The sequence below is a fragment of the Ornithodoros turicata genome, unplaced genomic scaffold (assembly GCF_037126465.1).
Source record: "Ornithodoros turicata isolate Travis unplaced genomic scaffold, ASM3712646v1 Chromosome16, whole genome shotgun sequence".
Classification (NCBI taxonomy): Eukaryota; Metazoa; Arthropoda; class Arachnida; order Ixodida; family Argasidae; genus Ornithodoros; species Ornithodoros turicata.
The window spans coordinates 1,500,910-1,521,894 of NW_026999320.1; the positions used below are offsets into that span (position 1 = coordinate 1,500,910).

The following is a 20,985-nucleotide window of genomic DNA, read 5'->3' on the forward strand; positions in this document are numbered from 1 at the left end:
TTACCACTTAATCGCCAGTGGTTCTTCTTTTTTTTTTTTTTTACCACTATGTACTACGACAATCAGATGAAACCAATTGTGCCTCTTTCTGTTGTCCAGCGACAGACACTTGCTATACCTGCGCGCCCCGTAAGTTGCATTATATGAAATGCGGCAGTTCGCAGACTACAGAGCTCTATCATAAATGCGTACATTAGCCTACTGCAGTTCATGCAGTTTAATTGCAATATCAAGCATGGTGTCTGAGTCGGTAACACTCGAAACATCACACAGTGTCGCTGAATGATAGCAGGTTGGGTCAGTTGGTTGGCAGCCGCAAGGACGAGAAGCAGAATGAAGGACTAGCGTGAGATCGTCATCTATGGGGCATGTATGGCCGCCACACTCCTGGGGTGATTTTCGGTCGATTAGAGATGTCCTTGATCGTCTTACAGTAGCACTGCTGTAGTGGTTGAACGGAAGGACGACACAAAGAAACATGACAGAACCTGCTTGACTATGAACCGCCTTAATTCACTTGCTGTTCCAAGAGTTTGAGGGATAAAAAATTGATGACTAATGTATTGCACGGCTGTGTGGCATGAAATATTTTGCGTCTCACCCTCTGCATTGCCTAAACAGGAGGAAGCTGTTGTTCCCCTTGAACACCTCGAGCGCGCATACGAAGTCACCAACAGGAACATACGGCGAATTCAAACCGTAAGTGTAGTACAATCAAACGTGTTCAAAATAATTCATATATCCTATGGCGCACTGTTAAACATGTAGAACTGCGATAGCACTCTAGCTGACAAAGGGCGGTCCCTGCGCTGCGATTGTGCATGATTTACGTGCAGCGCAATGGCAAACCTGAGCATGGGTTAAAATGGGCGCCGTGCATCAATACGACCGAATTGCGCGTGCAAACGCGTCTACTTGTTGAAGTCACTGTACGGCTTACTGAGCATTTCTCAACATCTGGCTGAGTGTAATGGTGGCACGCTTTGTCCGTCGCCGCTTCGTGGCGTTATCGGCTATACCCCGCTTAGGTTTGTAATTTCGGTGACACGTCAGCATCTCCCGCAGCAATTGCGAGATCATTTTTTTAGTGCTCTGCAGCACACCGCATACGTTCTAACTCCGCGGCGTTGGTGTCGCCAGACGATGTGGACGACATCACGTGAGACGCGCTTCGGAGACAGTGAGGGACCAGAGTCATGGTCGAGTGGGTAAAAAAGTCTGCTCGTTGTTGCACGTAGCAAAGGTCGTGCGAAGATTAGAAGGTGGTCGATTGCAATCCTACCACATGCCGTGTTGTGCAAGGTTTCCAGGCATCCGGCGGACATTCCAGAGGAATGTCGGCACAGTTCCCTCTGAAATCGATCCAGGACGCCATACCAACTCCATATCCCTCGCTCCTTCCTGCTGGTCTTTCTCCATTCGTCCACGTGTGTACGCGCGGCTGATACACATGGTTACTTGATGGCGCTAACGCGTATTCAAACGCGCCTATATGCACTGATGTGCGAAGGAGTGACAGCGATAGCTGTATCGTCCAGGCGAAAGAGTGCGCTGCGTTCCGCTCGTGCGGGTGCCACGTCGATCCGAAACCACAGCCTATCGCGAACGTCACAAACTCGTTATTCAGAAACTTGTCTGTGCTAACTCCAACGGACGGTTCAAGTACACGCGTCTGGGACTGTTCACATCTCATGGCCACGGCGTCGTGCTCGCGTACTTGTTCGTTCTCCCACCTTCGTCTCTTGGCACCGGCTTCGCGTTCCCGAGCCTTTCGAATCTTCTTGGCTTCGTCTCATCGCAACCACTTCCGTTCTCTCATTGTTGGGACATGTTGCCTTCGTGCAGCCAGTGTCCGTTAGGCCGCTTGTTCGCTCAACGTGCTATGCCGTTCGGGTGCTGCAGCCGGCGCTTCAAGTGCAGCTAGCAGACAATTTTCGCCTCTACGTTATGATACCCAGTACGGCATTAGTCTAATGGTGCGACGCTACCGCAACTGAGCTAGCGTACAGCCTGTACGAATCTCCTCGATAAATAGCGTACTGCCTTTAACTAGTATACGGGGTGTTGCACGAGAGAGCGCTCCCTAGTTATTAAAAAAATCTACGTGAGATAAACATGGTAAAGCTTCTGCATGACAGTTGTGAAGGTTTTTTCTACTCAAACATGCGGTTTGCAATAGTGTACTTCATTAAATAGGCTAATTATTTTAATTGTACTCAAAATTTTGCCAAGGAATGGTAACCTTTTTGCTTTATCAGAGAGTCCGAGGCCACCAAATGCTATTCCAATCGTATTGCTTCGAATATATGCCAATTATTCGACATCCGTAAACTTGCCATGACTGCGAGCGTGCTTTCGGATTGCACAGTGCCCGGACTATTGGCACGGCCCCAAGACGCTCACATTCCGCAGGAAACAGCATGAGAAAAACATAAAAAGGGAGGCTGAGGACCGGGCGCAATCTGATCAACCAATAAAACAAGTTCATGTGAAAAGATAAAAGGATCCTGTTATTTGTCCCATACAAAAAAAGGGGAGAAGCAAAAAGGGAATTGGCCTGGCTTTTTGCTGTGTTCTGTGTTGTCCTTTCCTCCTCCCGATACTTTAGGTGGAGGGGCAACTTGGCCCAGCGTGCGCCTTGAGGAGCGACGGTTTTTCTGGGGGTTATCACGTGTTTCCGGGTGTACAATTTTTGCGGAAACATTGTGAAAGATCATGTGCCTGTGACTGAAATGGTGTGTCGTGGCAATGGGCTTTCTAATTAACGCAAAAAATTACCTTTCCTTGGCAATTTTTTGAGTTCAGTTAAGGTAATTAAACTAATCAATGAGGTACACTCATAGACAACACCTGTCTGGGTAGGAAAAAACCTTCACAAGTGTCGTACAGAAGGTTTCGAATTTTTATCTCACGTAGATTTTCTTTTTAATTAGGGGTAATGTAGCAGCATTAGCTGCACCACCATCGCCTTTAGCCACATGACCCTTTTTCTGCCCTGCCACCTCGCGCTCGCGAGATGCGAGTTAGTTAGTGTTTATTCCACTCGAGCGACCGGCCAGAGCTGTCATTAAAATAGTCTGGTCCGACTTGCCGACTCTTGTCTCCTGGCCTCATTCAACTCCCGACAGTAACTTTCTCGTGCAACCCCCTGTATATTGGAGGTGTCGTGCGGGTTGTAGGACCCGGCGAGGAGAAGCAGACTATGGCTCGGTTTCATCAACGCTGGTTAACTTTGAATCCAGATCAGGTGTTGCCAAAAGTTGAAATTACCACTCAATTCATTTTTACAAACGTTACCTAGGGACGTGATGAATGTTTCAGTGACAATAACTCCCTTTAGTGAAGCAGTGTTAAGCGTTAAATCCAAGTTAAAAGAAGACGGAAGCGAAAATAAGCTGCAAAGCTGTTTGCCTCATATTGCGACGTGTACCAAAACAATCCGGTAGTCAACTTAGATTTACGTATATTGGTTGAAATGCCGCCACAATCGGGACATAAAATTCGGCCGCGGAGCACTCCGAGCCCCTGGTGAGCGTCGCCGCGCCGCCGTATCACACCACGGAAGTGACGCACTTGTCTCTCCTGTTGGAGTTCCTGACTTGTGAACTCTTTCCTGGCTGTGCTACAGCATGTTGCCCATTCCCTTTCAACAACGCGAGGACAAAGTGTTCCTTGCACGAACGATACACGGATAGACAGCTCAAACATAGCGTCAAACATCGACTGACGTTTATTACAAAGATAACAGTACCGAGGCTGCCTCCAAAATCCATTCGAAGGAAGGTGATCTCATTCTCTGTAGGGGTGAGAGTCTTGCTGCTTACATTGCTGGCTGTCTTACCTTGCGTTCAGCCAGGATATGTTTCAGAACAAAAACTCTCTACCAGTCTGTTGTTGTTTTCGTGGCCGTAGTTGCCATTGGCGCTCGACTGGCAATCGAGAGATAGGAAGTACAAATTCCGCCGATGTCTGACTTTTATGATGACTGTCATATTTCAATCGTTTCCGAAAGACAGGAATAATATTCTCGCCGCTAATCCGTCTATGCCTACTTGCAGACAGGTGAAACAAGACAAGTAGTGCGCATACATATTGTTGACGAATGGTTCAAAACAAATCTAGAGGTGCTCATTACCCTTGGCTTGTCAACGAAGCACATCAGGCTGAAAGAAGGAGCGGCCCCTTCTGTATTTTCACGAAAATGCAAGGCACAAATCTTTACCTCCACTTGGCGTTTCGGCGTGCGTCTGATTCCCGCTACGGGGAAAAAACGGAGACGAGAAGCATGTACGAACCCATCTCTCATAGGATTTGTCGCCTTCAGAGTTCCACGAGATCTACGAATCTAACATCTTCAGGCGTTATTCGGAATTCGCCGTGTTTATCCCGTTCACCGGCCAGCCGCACATGGAGCTCGAGAGATAATTTGACGTCACGCGCTCCTGAGATTTTCCGCAATGCTTTGCGGCAGCGGGCGCGCTCCATGGGCGATCGTGTCGGGTGGGCGGCACAGCGCGCTCGTAATCGTCAAAAATATGCCAATCCGTACAGCGTACTCGCAAAATACTAGTGGCACCATAATTCTACGTAATATTTACACCTTGTTCGGACTCTTTTTTGCAATGGACAAATTTGGCTTCCGTTGTCCTTTAAAGGACCGTTGATCTCGGTTCAAACGGTGATCGGCGTTGGTGAAAAACAGACCTAGGCGACCTCGCAACTAGGAGAGAGGCCAGATGGCGGTGCGGACTCCCGTAGCAATTTGATGCTGCTCAAGGTGATTTCGAGTAACCCTTTCGTGGATGCTACGAAATGACTTGTAATAACAGAACCCCTCAACGGAATAACATCGAAAGGCTTCATGGTTCAAGGATCGGATTTTTCCGTGCCTGAGCGCTACGACCTTAATTAACCGCACCGTATCCTTCCACGGTGTACTAAAACCCCAACAGGGCTAGTCTGACGTATCGTGATGTGGTTTCGAATTATCGTAGAGTATGCCGTAAACGGACGTTGGAAACTGGCTTACTACACCTGTCTCGTACGGTGATTGCCGTCGCGCCTTACTGCTGTGTTTCTTTTTTATCTGCTCTCGCATTTACTGCTGCGCTAATCTGCGCAACTCAAGACGCGCCGAATAAAGCGCGAGGAACCACGCACGACCTCGAGAGAACTTCCGTCATACAACTATCGCTGTAAATTTAGCGCACATTGGGCGGTGTTATGACGAATTGAGGTGGCCATTTCGCGACAACTTTTTGTGGCAGATCTCGAGCGAACATGTTCACTTGGTCAAAGCTGAGCAACCTAGCATGTTCGCGTGGCGCTTTCCGAGCGCCCGGAATTTGCCAGCTGCGAAAACACTCCAAAAGCCGGGAGACGACATTAGGAGTTACCTACTTTTTTTGTCCATTTGGCAGCTAGCACTTTTTTCGTCCGGTCTGGAAGCGATCGAGCAGCGGGTGCCCAAGTATTTACGATGTCGTCGCTTCCGCACTGCAACGGTGCCGTGTGCCCTCATTGTCCCGCACGTCGAAGTTCACGTGATTTTGAAGAAGTCGGAACCCGAAGACCTGTGACCGCGATGTCCCTAGCGTGATCCAAATGACTAAAAGTGCTAGATCCCTGACACTCATGTTAGGGTGGGAACGCTCGGGCGTCGACCTAGCAAATTGCCAGAGCTAGGCCATGTTGCCATGAAATGACCGCTCGAAATCGCCATTAGCACATCGTAAGTGCTCCACGAAAACTATACGATAAAAGAAGCTGTGAAATCCAAGATCAACAACGTGATACCGGCAACTTTAAAGAAATGCTATTGCATTAAAAAAAAATTACATCGTATTTAGCAACAACATAACCCACTAGGGAGAGACGCGAAGGAAGCCCGTGCAAAGGTCACAATCAAACCTCAGCCTCGCACCCACAAGTTAAAGGGGTTGTGAATCCAAATGCAAATATTACACAAAATCATGTTTGAAATGTAGATTTCTTGATGCCAAACATCTCCGTCGAAACCCTGTCACGCTGCGCTCCCGCGCCACGGAGTTATGACGCTTTGAATATGAGGAGATCCTTTCACTCTTGGCTCGCCTCCTCCTCGCCCGATCTCGGTATGACGTAGTACCGAGCGCGCCATGGAAGTGCGGAGTTCCCGTTCTCATGACGACGCCTGTAAACAGGGACGCGGCGAGCGCTGGGACGCGACGTGGCGAAGTGAAATGGGCGGAAGGTCTATGACGTAGTGCCATAGAGCAACCGGTCAAGGCGTGACTTCCCGCCTACTTCATGGAGCTGCCCGGCACCGTTTGGCGCCACGGTCGGCGGGGGCTTCACGAATTTGAGGTTTTCAAAACTCTGTAGCATAAAAAAGTAATAGGAGCTTGGAGGTGGACTTTGCGTACGGAGTGCGTGGAGTAAGGCGTACAGGCTGCCAGAGACAAATGTCTATCTGTGGGGTTTCTCAACCTTTTTAATTGCACTTTGTGTGGAGGAGAGACGAAATACTTTATCAGGGAGAGTGTTGAAAGGCTTACCACCTTAGCACTACCTTTACTTTTTGTTTTCTTAAGATGTTGGTACTCCACCAAGTTTCTGTAGTAGAATCAGTGTGCAATTATAAAATTACAAACGCGGAGCAAGTGCACAGAACGCACAGGCAAGCTTTAACAGAACGGACGTCTGCATGTCATCATGTCTTGGTGTCGTTCGACCTGTGAACATTTTCATGAATTATGCTGCTGTCAAATTTTTACCGAAAGCACGTGCGTCCTCGAAAAGTGCCGGAAAGTCTGTGGAAATTCTCAAATCCTGTGATTGTGATTTTTTTTATCTGGTGCTTGACAACAGCTGGATTAGAGCCTACAAAGCGGACACGTAAATTATCAATTGTAAATGGGAAAAAATAAAGCACAAGTAATGATATGATAAAATATGATATGACGAAATATGACATGATATGCGGTGCTTTACACTCCAAGAAAAGGGTTTGTGAAATTGTGGTAACTTATATAGTTACCACCTAGGTCAACATACCGTCTGATAAAGGGTGTAAAAGGGTGGTAAAAGAAATTATCATATATCTAAATTGCAAAAAAAGGCGTACGCCCCCCTAGCTCACTGAATCAGAAGCGGTAACTCTCATTCGTGGCAATGGATGGTTGGCGGGCAACGTGCGATGCGGTGGAGTTCTGCTTTGAGAGTGAGGTAGAAGGTAGAACTTTGCAACCTTTTAAGCACGACATATGCGACAATTATTACCTCCTAAAGGGTGAGAAAACAACGAAGTTGCACAGCGGTTTGACACAACAAATAATTTAATGCAGACGTTTCGTCTCCCATGCGGGGGACAGCATCAGTGAAAGCAGAATGAGAGACGGCCGCAACCAGCGGATTACTTAACAAGGTCGGCGAACACTTGGGGGAGGGGGCCGCGATTGGTATTACACACTGAACGTTCTCCCCGCACGTGCCACGACTCAAGCAGTTTCCTGGGACCCCATCTTTGTTCCCTCGCTAAGGTCACATCATTAGCGTAGTCAAAAGAGTGATCTGTTTTCCAACAATGATTGGTGAGCTCAGTCTTAAATCGCGTTGCGTTTGGTGAGTTAGGTTCGTGCTCTTTCAGTCTTGTACTGCGCTTACGGGCCGTCTCTCCAATGTAGTACACCTCGCAACCGAGGCATTGTACTTTATACACAACACCCGTCTGGGACTCAGCGGGAAATAGGGTTTTTTGGCATAGAAATGAGTAAACGAAGTTTCAGGCAGGGCTTGAATGCAGTCTTGATTTTTAAAGAGAGGAGGGCTCGCCGAATGGACTCTGATACAGCTTTGACGTATGAGATGGTGATGATGCCGTGTCGGAAATCGTCTTTCTTTCACGTCCTTGGTTCGAGCATTCGCTTTCGTGTTCTCAAAGAAACGTAGCGGGTATCATCGTTTCATGAATGACTCCTTCATTGTCAGCTCCTCGGACGTACGCTGTTCCGGGCATGAGGCGAAATTTTCACTACGGTGAAGCAGTGTTCTCACTGCACTGCGTTTGTGTTCAATCGGATGATAGGATTCGAAGTTGCCAGTATCACAGGGCTTACGGTAGACGGAAGTTCGAATCGGGCCGATGGTGAGCCTGCGTACGGACACATCCAGAAAGGGGAACCGCTTCTCCTGTTCAAGTTAGTATGTGAACTGAATGGACAGCTCAATATTGTTCAGGGTCGAATGGAATTCATCTAGGAGGTTGCGATTCAGGATCACGAACGTATCGTCGACTTACCGTCGGTAGAACTTGATGTTGTGGGTAAATCGTTGGAAGGCAGATTCTTCAACGTATTCCATGATGAGATTCGCCATTGCCACGGACACCGGGCTGCCGATTGGACAACACTCAATCTGATGGTAAATCTGCCCCCAGAACGAAAAGTAAGATTGGCTCAGGCAGAAGCGTAGCCGAATGATATGTCCTCCACCGTGAGAGAACTACCTGTGGGAAGGGTGGCGTCGTCGCTATGTCGTGCTTCAGCCACTTTCACTGCTACCGCTGTGGGGACGTTAGTGAAAAGAGAGACGACATCAAAAGAGACCATGATGTCGTTGTCATCGACGACTTGATCATGATCAAACGGACGAATTCCTTGGCGTTAAACTGTGTCAGACCTTTCTATCAAGGCGACTCAGGTGATTAAATCCACAAGGCGCTTCGACAGGTTATATGTTGGGGATCAAATAAAGGAAACGATGGGTCGCAAGGGGTAATCAGGCTCGTGAATTTTGGGGAGGCCGTAGAGTCTAGGTGTTGAGCCATCCGACGAGAACAGGCGTCGATACGTCACGTCATCGAGGCGTTCCTTTTTCCTTGATGTCACGGATGTGATCGTCAAGACGGCATTCAGATTTCTGGGTAGGATCACCGTGATGAAATGGGAAGCATAATCGATAATCCTCTGCATTTTTGCGTAGTTATGCTCTTTTTCCAGTACGACGGTGCCTTTTCCCTTACCCGCCGGAATGTTTATGAAAGAGTCGTATGACCAGAGATCACGCAGTGCTGCATGTTCCTTCCGCGTGAGATGAGATTTGTTGGAATCGTGGTGGAGTTAGTCAACGTAGTGGCGATGCGACTATGAGCCAAGTTGACCCCTATGATGTCCTTTAGGTGTCGTAGTTTATCCTCAATTCCTACGACCATGTCTGTCTCGCTTGGATACTGCGCAGCGGGCCAGGGCAACGTCAAGGCCCCTAGAAAGAAGGCTGAGGTGACCATCGGTGAATTGCTTCGACGACAGATTGAAAACAACGGCACAACGTACGTCCGAGGAGCTGACAATCAACGACTCACTCATGAAACGAGGATACCCGCTACGTTTCTTTCAGAACACACGAAAGCAAATGCGCGAACCAAGGACCCTAAAGAAAGACGATTTCCGACCCGGCATCGTCACCATCGCATACGTCAAAGGTGTACCAAAGTCCATACGGCGAGCCCTCCTCCCGTTAAAAATCAATACTGCATCCAATCATTGTCTGAAACTTCGTTCACCCATTTCCAAGCCAAAGGACCCTATTTGCCCATGAGTCCCAAACGGGAGTTGTGTATAAAGTACGATGCCTCGGTTACGAGGTGTCCTACGTTGGAGAGACGGGCCTTAAGCGCAGTACAAGACTAAAAGTGGACGAACGTGACGTACGTAACTCAACAAACGCAACGCGATTTAAGACCGAGCTCACCGAGCATTGTTGGAAAACATCACTCTTTTGACTACGCCAATGCTGTGACCTTAGCGACGGAAGGGCAAAGGTGAGGTCCCAGGAAAGTGATGAGTGTGATGTATGCACAGAATAGATTACAGCATGACACTAAATGTAATTATGAAGTGATCTGCGTGCCGTGTTCCACACTTGACAAGACGTAGTAGCATTGTTACACCAAAGATAAAAGGAAGCCACGTTCCCCTTCCCATGCTGTAGTTAGCAATAAGTCGTTCTTGCTAGTTATCTTTGTGCTACACGTCATGCTATCTCAGGAAGAGAACCCCATTCGTGTGGCGTTACCTTAATATGATAATCAGAAATTGTCTCATGACACCACAGCTACGCAGCAGCACAAACACGACTTTTTCTGTTTTGCGTGTTTGCAAATCATGTTTCGGCTGGTCGGCGATCGCCACAAGGACGCACAAGGAGATTCGGCTGGTCTGATTCTCACTCAGACGGGAAGAATAAAGTCACCGAAAAGGTTAGCCAAGTGTAGGACTCGAACCCACATCTTCCGGATTGGCGGTCCTGGGATCTCCTCTCCGTGTTTGTGCTAGCTATTGTGGTCTGCAGTCGCTGTCCTCGAGTCGCCTATAATTTGTGATCTGCAAAAATTCAGCACTCAGGAAAAATAATGCTAGTCGGTGGGAGTTCTCAGCCTAGAGCTTAGTGCAAAATATCTCTCAGATAGTAATGTCACATATCTAGTGATGTTGCATGATTAACACCACGTCGTACTTCTTCCTTTTTGCAGGTATCATTTCTGAGGCAGTTGGACACTGGCATGGTTCATCCAGAGACCTACGATACGCTTATGACGCAACTGCAGACGTCGCTAAAAGAGGATACGTGCGTGCCCGTTCGCCTAAGTTTTCTTTTGGCTGTCGCGGCTTGTTTGCTGTTCTGACAGTTTTATAAAATTTACATACCTCTTTTTCCCTATTTCTGTCTCGAGCTGCTGTTTTGAGTAACACATTAATACTAGAACAGAATACTCCAGCAGCATTTTAAAACAATATGAGCAGCGACACCCCATTGCACAGAGCTCCTGAAGTGTTCACAGCATTTACAACCTATCCCTTCCTAAGGCGCCGTACGTGACTGAAGCCTTCTTAAATTTATCGCAGCTGCGTGATTGGATCATAGGCCGCCTTTTAACAAAACTAAGAATATTGAGCTTTATGCACCCTTCAGAAACTGGCTGGTCAGAAGCGAGGTCTACTCCCAATCTAAATGCAGGTACCTGGACCTGGCCACCATGAAGAAGTTGTTGCACATGCCACAATGGGTCTTTCGATGTGTAAGCAAATATTCTTTCCTAGCGTTGTTTATTTTCGTTTATGTCATGAGTCTAGTGTACTCAGCATAACGTTGAAACGAGAGAAAATGGTCGCGAGCAGTTAATAGAATAAGTGGAGAGCAGTGCAGGAATGACAATATAACACTGAGAATTTTGTGCCCTTGCCGGATGGAGTTTCGAAATGCTTTCGGGATGGCTCTTTCTCGCTAAAGATTTGCGTAGTAAATATTTCCTCCGTCATCACGTAGTAGACTGCTGTATACGAAGGGCGCGCTCACAGAAAAGAATATTATTCAAGAAAAATCTGGACGTTCCTTGTTGTTAATCGATACAGATGTCTTATGAAACGGCAAAAGGGCAAGGGTGCAGGCCAGCTGGTACATGGCGAAAAAATGGAACCCAAAAGGCAGAGGAGGGACGACACGACACGTTCTCGAACACAGCCAACCCTTTAATGACAGAATCACCTGTACCGAACAACTTCCGAATTGATGGCGAGGGAGCAACCGACGCCACATTTACACAATTTCCCCTCGTGACAATATCTTTGCGCTCCTTTAACAATGTGGCCACAGGGTCCCGAACAGAATCTAGGACACTTGTCTCGTCGAAGGCCGGGGAACAATTGAACCTCTGTACGCAATAAGGGGATAAGTCGACTTATCCCGTTTTTACTATTTTTGCTGCAGTGACATCTACGTACAAGTATGTACCTCCCAAAGAAAATTTAGGATCATATTGCAATTTATTGGCCCGCCACAGGAGGGTAAGAAACGGGAAATGCATGTGTGTCAATGGGACGGACAATCAGATCAGGCCCCTTTTCTCGGTTTGGGATTTTTCGACTTATCCCCATATTGCATACAGGGGTTCAGTTGTTACAAAGCCTACGATGGGCGACAAGTTCGGAATTCCCAAACAAAGACTCCTCATTTCTCTTGTGTTCGCTGAGCCGAGTGTTTAGACACCGTCCAGTCTGACGTACATAGCAAAACCCACAACCAAGCGGTATACAATACACCACATTTTTTGCATAGGTCACGAAACCATTTGTGTGAGAAATTCCTTTTCCCTTTCCTCTCACAGAACTCCGGCTGTGGTATTTCTCACAAAAATGGTTCGTGACCTGTGCAAAAAATGTGGTGTATTGTATACCCCTAGGTTGTGGGTTTTGCTATGTAAGTCAGACTGGACGGTGTCTAAACACTCGGCTCAGCGGACAAAAGAGAAATGCGGAGTCTGTCTGGGAATTCCGAACTTGTCGCCCAGCTTAGGCTTTGTAGCAATTGTTCCCCGGCTTTCGACGAGACAAGTGTCTTGGATTCTGTTCGGGACCTTGTGGCCAGACTGTTAAAGGAGTACAAAAAGATTGTCACGAGGGGAAATTGTGTAAGTGTGGCGTCGGCTGCTCCCTCGCCACGAATTAGGAAGTTGTTGGGTACGTAGGTGATTCTGCCATTAAAGGGTTTGCTGTGTTCGAGAACGTGTCGTGTCGTCCCTCCTGTGTCCCTTTCTCGGGTTCCATTTTTTTTTCGTCTTATGAAACGTCCGCGAGAGCAGAACAGATAACGTATGTGCAGGTCGGCTATGCGATGGGGCGGATGTTCTGTGGAAGGGAGTGTAGAGGAAGCTACCACGACACCCGTACTCCACAATGGAACACTGTTTAATAACAGATGCAAATGCGCGCACGAATAACGAAACCACAGGCGCACCGCGGAAATGATGATTATTAGTATGTGGCTGCACGTAGGCCGCTACATGGCTCCCTTTCCCGGTGGAAGAATCGTGACGATTGAAAGATACCAGGGAACGAGATGTGGCGAATTCGGGTGGTCATTTCGTGGCAACTTCTTTCGTCAGATCCCGAGCAGGTCATGTTCGTTTCGCCAAAGCGAAGCAATCTCTGATGTGCGCGTGGCGCTTTCCGAGCCCCGCAGATTTGCCAGCTAGCAGTTTTTTCGCCCAGTCTCGAAAGGATCGAGCAGCTGGTTGCCCAACTATGTCCGGTGTCGTCACATCCGCAATGCAACGGTGGCGAGTGCTCTCATATTGGCCCGAACGTCGACGTTCACGTTGTTTAGCAGACGACAGAGCACGGAGACTGGCGACTGCGGTGACCCTTTGGTGATTCAAGTGACTAAAACCGCTAGATTGCTGGCGCTCATGTTCTGGTGGCAAAGGTCACGTGATCCAGCTCGGGTGCAAACCATGCAATTTCCGAGCGCTTGGCCATGTTGCATTGAAATGACCACCGGCATTCGCCATTAATTAGTGCACGGGTGCCAGAGGATGCGACGGAGGTGACATGGCGAGGTGGAGAGGGGACGGTGGCGCCCAGAAGCGATGACAAGCCGGTGGGGAAGTCACCCGCGGGAGTGTTGTAGCCGCAGTAGCCTCGAGGCAAGCCGGCTTGAGGCGAACCGTGGAGACATTGTCATTGCCCCGGGGAACCGCGACACGAAAATACTTTGGGCGACGATCCAGGACCAGGGAGGGGCCATCTAGGGGGACTGAGGATGGCATGGACGGCGTCGTGGCGCATAAATACTTGCTTAGGTAGGGTCTCAGCTATGGAATACGGCACAGGGAATACGGAATACGGGGAAACTGGGCATGGAGAGGAGGGTTGGATGTCCGCAAATCGAGATCGGAGGTGGGACAAGTAGGAGGATGGGTACGGCAGGGCGTCTCGCGTTACAGCGGACACGAACTCTGCTGGTGACCAGCGGACATTTTGCTTGACAGCTGTGCTAGAAGCACGACTGACAACCTGTCGACCCAGGAAGTGGAGGGAGAGGTGGCACAGAAGGGGGAACCTTGAGGTGGCGGTGGAGGCGCCCGACAGTGCCATTCGCCGTGGCATGGTATGCGGTGGTGCGGATGTGGGTGGTGCCGAGTAACTTGCAGAGCACTCGGAAAAAAATGGGAATAAAATTGGCATTCCCTCTCAGTGGTGATTGTAAAAGAAACACGAAAGCGGGCGATCCAGCCGGACAAAAGTGCGGCGGCGACGGTTTCGGAAGAGATGTTGGCCAGCGAAATTGGCTTAGGCCACCGGGTACTTCCTTTACGAAGAAATATTTGCCCATGCTATAGAATTCCTTTAGAAATAAGTGAAAAGAGTCAATAGACATGATATTGAAATTCAATAGATTTTATATGAAAAGCCCTTAGGAATTGCTTTGGACAACTAATGGTTATTTGGTACAGACTTCCTTTTTACTTTTTTCTCTAGGATTTCAATATGCATTTCACTGTGGATTTCTTTAGACTTCCCTTTGAAAGTGAAGTTTGCTGTGAATATCTATCAGTGGCGTTTATTTTGATTACCCCCCCCCCCTCTTTGCACATGCTACGTGGCCGGGTTGAGGTAACAAGGGACAGGAACGAAAATCACATGTGAACAGGTGTACATTATTGAGTCACTTCATTTTTAAAGGCATTGGCACGAGGGGTCTACTTTCACTGTGTTCCTACAGGGAAACCACAATTTTCAACGAATAGCGTCTCCTGGATATTTTCAAACCCGCGGCATCAGCAATTAGTAACATGACACATCATCTACGCCTCTGAATCCCCAAATGGGGACAAAAAGTGATCATTACGGTGTCGCATACTTGACATTTACACACCCTTTAATAGATTCACTATACACCAGTTATGCTACTCCGACATCGTGATAAATAGTGATAAACAAGTCCCCCAACTGTATTACACATCCTCTCTCAAAACACGACTGGTGTTAACCGGTTAAGTATGGAATTCAAATCATGTGTACGCGCTCGGAAAATAAAAAGTTGAGCTGAGCGCAACATGAGAACGACGTGCGCTCTGCAGCAACTGCAAATACATTTTTAGCACAATTAAACGTATCCTTCCCTTAATATTTTGAAATCAATTAAACAGTAGAATACTCACCTGTAGCATCAATATAAGCCTCGGAAGCATGTGTGTCGAAACTCCATTAGACGACGAATTTCTTTTCTCACAAATGATCCGTAAACCCACATCAACGTCCTGGAGGTTTTCGATCGGATAGACATGTCCCCGTCTGTCCACTTCACAAATCCACTTGGAACACGAAAAACCTAATCGGAGAACTCGTAAATAGTGCCACAACGCTATCAAGTAAAGAAGATCACGATGAAGACAGGCGATGACGGAACAGATTGCTTGGGTTGGAAACTAGACGATGTTGCACGCCGTGATTCACTGTCACCAAGAGTAGAGAGCGGAGGAGAAAGGGTGTACGCAAACATGAAGATATTGAAGAAAAAGGAAGAAATATTATGGTGTTACTAAACAAAAATGATTAAGTATTAGATACCTGCCCTTCAGTCCTTGCCGATGTGGCTATTTTGGAGGGTGATGTATTTTAGGGTGATATAATTTATTTATTTTACTTAACAGCTGTGAAATCATGCAGGGCTGTATTGATTTATTCATACTTAACCCAAACACGGGATCATATGTGTTTGTGCTATCACGTCAAGAAAGCCTCCCCGGGCTTTTTTCACTTTCCTTCTGTAAGAATGTGTAACCCCCTTATCGTGTAATTTCTGAACGCAGTACTAATTCACTTCAGACTTTCACGTAAATTTTCTCGTTTCCGTTCTTTTTTTGGTCGTTCTTTGGACTGCCTATTTACTATTGTCTTTTGAAAATGAAGAAAGGGGACGTCCAAATGCAGTCAATAGATTTTCTTTGGTCCTTCCTTAGACATTCAGGAAAAAGAAAGGCCGTAGGCGTCTTCAGGAATTGTTTGGACAATTGTGTATGGGAAATCAAAGTCAAAGAAAAGTCAAAGAACCCAAAGCATCTCCGAAAGTCAATAAGCAGGCAAATTTAATTTACATAAGATAAACGGTCTAAGCTGGTTAGTAGTAACGACTGCCACTTGCCGGTACAACGAGGCCTACGATGCCAATGTGGATGCGGTCAAAACGTGTGTCCGGTGCCATTAACCGCGCAGGTGGAGTAAGGGTATCTTTGAACGCTGACAGGGTAGACAGGACCGGACCCACGTGGCAATGTCGTGGTTCATGTACGACGTCATCCCGGAAGGTGCGGTTACATCAACAGCGGGTATGATTAGCGGGTCACGGAGAGCGGTCGCTACGGGAGCATGATGTTCTTCACCGGCGAGAGGAAGGCTGGGAAGTCCAATGCAGTCCGACGTAAATTGCGATGACATTCTCGGCTAGGGCGGAGACGATGCTGTTCAGTGGGTGGATGGAGGCAGTAAGAGCCGCAACAGAGCAATCGGCTTGTTGAAAGGCGTCGACTAGGGATTGACAGAGGTGTCATCACCAGATGCTGAATTGACAGCGAGTCGAGGATGCGGTTCGCCATCTCTGGGAATTCGTTAAGGGTGGAATGTTCAGCAGCGGCGAGGATCAGCCGTTCATTATGGGATAGCCACTGCAGGAACATCCCACGAAGGATGGAAGCATCGGTGCTGGAAGCCCCCCTTAAGGTCGCGCATACGCCGCGACATTTGGGTGGGCCGTATGTCGCCAAGTTCGTCGGTGATGAGTAGGCTCTACGCCCAGTACGACTACGTACCGCACGATAATGAGCTGCATTTTAAAACAAATGTCGCTCATGATTAGAGAGGTACGGCGAACGTGATAAAATATGAGGTACGCTGCAGCGTTTCGTGTATGAGGTACATATCCGATACGCTGCGCCTTTGGCACGGAATGGAGGGAGCTGTACATGCACGAGCGAGCAAGACCAGACTAATGTCATTCGCCCGCGCCATTTCAAGCTTCCAACCTGACATGGAAAAGGGAATCGTGCCGTCCGCCAAGTTCAATTTCGAAACGTTGCACACACTCGCGACGCGCATAAAACACACAAACGAAATCAGGCACTGTGGAACACACTATTTGATTACGAAAATACATACCCGGAAAGCAGCATCCAGTATTGACACAATCATACAAAACATCGCACGCACTGTCGGGAAGTGTTTTATTCGTACACATGTTGCAATGTCGCAAGGTACCGTACAACTGGCACGCAATGTGACTCGTTGCAGTCCACGTTCTTACCTGCGTGCAGTTAAGGGTGATCAAGCTTCCATGGGATATTTCGAGGTTCAGTTGAATTGCTGCGTGAAGTTAGCGAAGTGCTTGGAGTCTGGGTTAGTCACTGGAGAGAAAGGTGTCTGAATTAGTATAATTTTTGAACCGTGAGTTGGTTTAGCGGCTTACCCTACCACATAGCGAAACCTGCAAAAATCGAGACTGAAATTAGCATAGCAACACAGGACACGCACTTATTATTGTGCATGCGTACATGATGGGACGCAATCGCAAGGCTGCAGCCGCTCCTCGATAGGAAATACTCCAGAACGCCCGTGGATGAATATACTTGTAGCGTGATGACGCCCTTAGTGATATACGTCAAACTGATATACACTATCTATCAGCTTACCCCCTACGACGCAAAATCACTTCCTCTCATAGGCAAGAGGCCATCTGAGCGAGCACAGTTGGAACGCCTCTTGAGACTTGCAAAATGCATTGCACAACTTTCGGGTGATATCAGTGGCGACGACTGTTTCATGGCGAGGAGAGGCAGCGAGATTCATGCCGCACGCGCCTCCAGCGGGCTGAACTTGGAATGATATATGATACTGAAGTAACAATAAAACAAAACCACCTTTTTGAAAGCGGCGAACAATGTAGTTAGTTTTAGTATAGGAGCTATGCTATCAATCTCGTTTTGCTAAAATGTGGCAGTCTTCCTAAAGTAACTAATGCTAACCGCGACAGTCATTATGCGTTCCTTGCATGGGCAACAAAACGTTATTTAATTCACACTTGCCATGTTCACAAAATCCATCGACAACTCCATCGTTACGGAACGGTTGTTTGCCCAGTGTCTAATGGCCTTCGCTTCCGTATAACGCTCGCGTACCTCGGCATTTCGCCAAATGGGTTTGTCGCGCAACGTGTCATACGGAGCTTCGGGATGCGGGAGAATAATGAAGTCACGGACTTAGTAGCTTCCTCGTCTTGGAGGTGGGCGATGTCGTAGCCATATCCCAAGAGCCGAAAAGTTATCCGACGGTTGGATAACTGAGCTTCCACTGTCGCAAATCATTGTCACGTGTGTGACGTTCAATAGGGTGTCAAGCGAAGCGGGGTGACTGTGGACTGCAGCAAAGGAGTACTTGAATAGCCTTCCTCATGTGGCATTGTTCAATTGTACCATCAATCAATGTACAATCCATCCATTGTGCATCAGGGGACTACAATAGAACGATGTTTAACGACAGATGAAGGTGCACGTACGAATAACGAAATTTTGGGCGAGAGAGCGTGCCGCGGAAATAATCATGATAAAAATGTGGCTGTGCGTTGCAGGTCGCTAGAGGAGTTTGTAGCTGTCTAAAAGAAAATCAACTGGTATCCGACCACATAGGTTCGTGAATTAGTACCATTTTTAAACTCATCCCATCTTTAGAAAATCTTGGAACGACCACGAACTGGGGATACCCATCCCTAGTTGTTGCCATGGAACCGAAACACAATGGAAAAATGAGCAGGAAGCCTGTAAAATTGCATGATGGCACGTAACTGTTGTCAGAAGCTGGAACACACGGGAGAAGAGAAAACATGTAAGAGAGAATGTGCAGAGAGTTGTCGAATGCTCTTTGCGTTGAGTGAGACCCCTTGGGAAGTCGTCACCAAGCGGTACCAGCATACTGCTTAGCCTTGCTTTGCGAACTCGACCGGCAATCGACAGGCGCATGGTTCCATTCCTGTCTGCGTTTTCGAATGTCACATTTCAAGTAAATTACCTCGTGGTTTCAAGTAAATTCGTAAATTACCTTTGGCAATGCGGCAGAGTATCGGCTCTCGCAATCTGACACACCAGTACTCATCGGGATACTTTTTCTTAATGAGCTGACTTTATACAATTCTGTAGGCTGCTGCCAAAGCATTTTGTAAAGATTCTGCATTGAATATACATACCATGCATAGCCCCGTGTACCAATGTGATCTATTCTACACTACCTCATTATAACGGTGATTTGCACAAATGGTATTAAATTGAGTTTAATTAAATGGTACCAAGGCAAGTGAAGTTTACCACGATGCATCAAATATAAATGCAGGGTTTTCTTGTAAGGAAGAACATTTTCGCCTACCGCACATTGTAAGTTATATTTCGAATCATTTTTTCAGACCATGCTGACGAAAAGTGCCTTGCAAGTTCCTAGATCAGCTTCGTTGACACCGAGCGACACTCCGACTACGTGTGGACCGAAGATGAGCTTCACGGAACGAATGGCTAGAAGTAACTTGAACCAGTTGCTTAGCACCTTGACTGGAGCATTTCTCGGCACAATCCTCTTGGGCTTCTGCCTGGCAAACACGCATCATCCGAGCTACTTATTCAACTCAGCTGTTATCACAGTAATGGGCGCTGTTGTAGTCCTACTGGCTTCAGAACTCGTTATTGCGGTTCGTATACGGTTCTCATGATTCGTATTTGATTATTCGGGAGTCACAAGAACGCTACCGAGAAGCGTTAACTTATCTGGTGTTTTGTTGTTGAGTACGAGTCAAAACACGTCACCTTACATGTAATAAACGTAGAAACATATTTTTTCTACCTGTTTAGCCGATCGCTTGCACTGTTAGCACTGTGGTTACAATGTTGTCTTCTGTGTGCAGTACTTGTGGGGAGCGGTGGGTGCAGCGACTGCCGATGGATTGCGTAATGCCGACCTGGTGGTTTTCCTGTGCTTGCTTGCATTGTTCTCAACCGCTTCCTGGTGGGCATCTCTAGAGGAAGATCCGCCGCTTGCAATCAATGTCAGCTTCTCTGTTTTCACATTCCTCAGGCTGTACAGGATTTGGTCCACAAGGAAGGTATGTTCGTTTTTCGCTATGAGGGCGCTTTTGAACGCAAAGAAATGGAACTCTCATGGAATGTTCATGCTTCGTCTGTTACAGGTGTATTGAGTTGAGTTAATGAGTTGCGGTTAGCCAGTTAGGCTCCCTGGTCCCGCTGCTGGGGTTTATTATACACTCTAAACCTAGTGACGGATAGGTGCCGTCTGATCAACTGGCACATTTAAAAAATAAATGTGCCAGATGACTTCAAGGGCCACGCGGTGCCTGCGAAAGCAGCAGGTGCCCTGTGCCCCCTGAAACAACTGGTACGACATCCCTGCTGACGCCAGGAGCCACAGTGTACCGGACGTATTGAAGGGTTACTTGTACCCACTAATTCGCGAAACACATTGCGGCTCTCGAGTTCCCTACCAGAAAAATTACCTCCAGGCTTCGCAAAAAATGAAAAAGCAAGGAAGAAAATGCTCCAAGCACATCGAACATGAAACACCAAATTTTATGCCGAATGGAAAGCATACACGGTTCACTACTCCCAACACACACATATGGAGCGCACATTGAACGGACACAACCCATCGGATGCACCAGACAGCCCTCCAAACGCCGAACACACAATCCTCGAAACTTCGAACAGGCTGGCACTGCAAAGCTCAAGGAAGGTCATCCTTAGTGACGAACACGACAGTTCCTCAAACGAAATGCCCGAGGATGAATTGTCCAAACAAGTGGTAACAGACACAATTCGATGTGAAAAGCAGTTGCAATTTGGCACACGTATGTGTGACCGTTGAGACAGTCAACAACCTGTAAAGAAACCGAAGTGAATATCACGCTGGTATTTTTCCAACGTGAATGCTGGAGTAGTACACTATTTTGTAACTCACGTGCTCGCAATCGATACAGTCCCACGGTCACCTGTAACGAAAGAATACAATTAACCTCGCTTGTAATGTACATCGTCGCTTCACCGATGCAGCCGATCCTCTCCTGCCGCCATTTGCAATGCGTCCACCGTCTGCAACAGAATGTACTTCGATTGTTAAGCATGAG

At 47.5% G+C, this 20,985-nt stretch overlaps 1 protein-coding gene across 1 annotated transcript in view; it reads left to right on the forward strand.

Annotated features, from left to right (window-relative positions):
- LOC135372661 (uncharacterized) overlaps window positions 1-20,985 on the forward strand; it is a 260,959-nt gene that overhangs the window by 119,389 nt on the left and 120,585 nt on the right. The window contains exons 9-13 of the mRNA XM_064606160.1: window positions 622-699; window positions 10,511-10,605; window positions 10,996-11,056; window positions 19,261-19,539; window positions 19,753-19,950. Of these exons, the coding sequence (XP_064462230.1) occupies window positions 622-699; window positions 10,511-10,605; window positions 10,996-11,056; window positions 19,261-19,539; window positions 19,753-19,950 (711 nt within the window). The remainder of the gene's footprint in view (window positions 1-621; window positions 700-10,510; window positions 10,606-10,995; window positions 11,057-19,260; window positions 19,540-19,752; window positions 19,951-20,985) is intronic.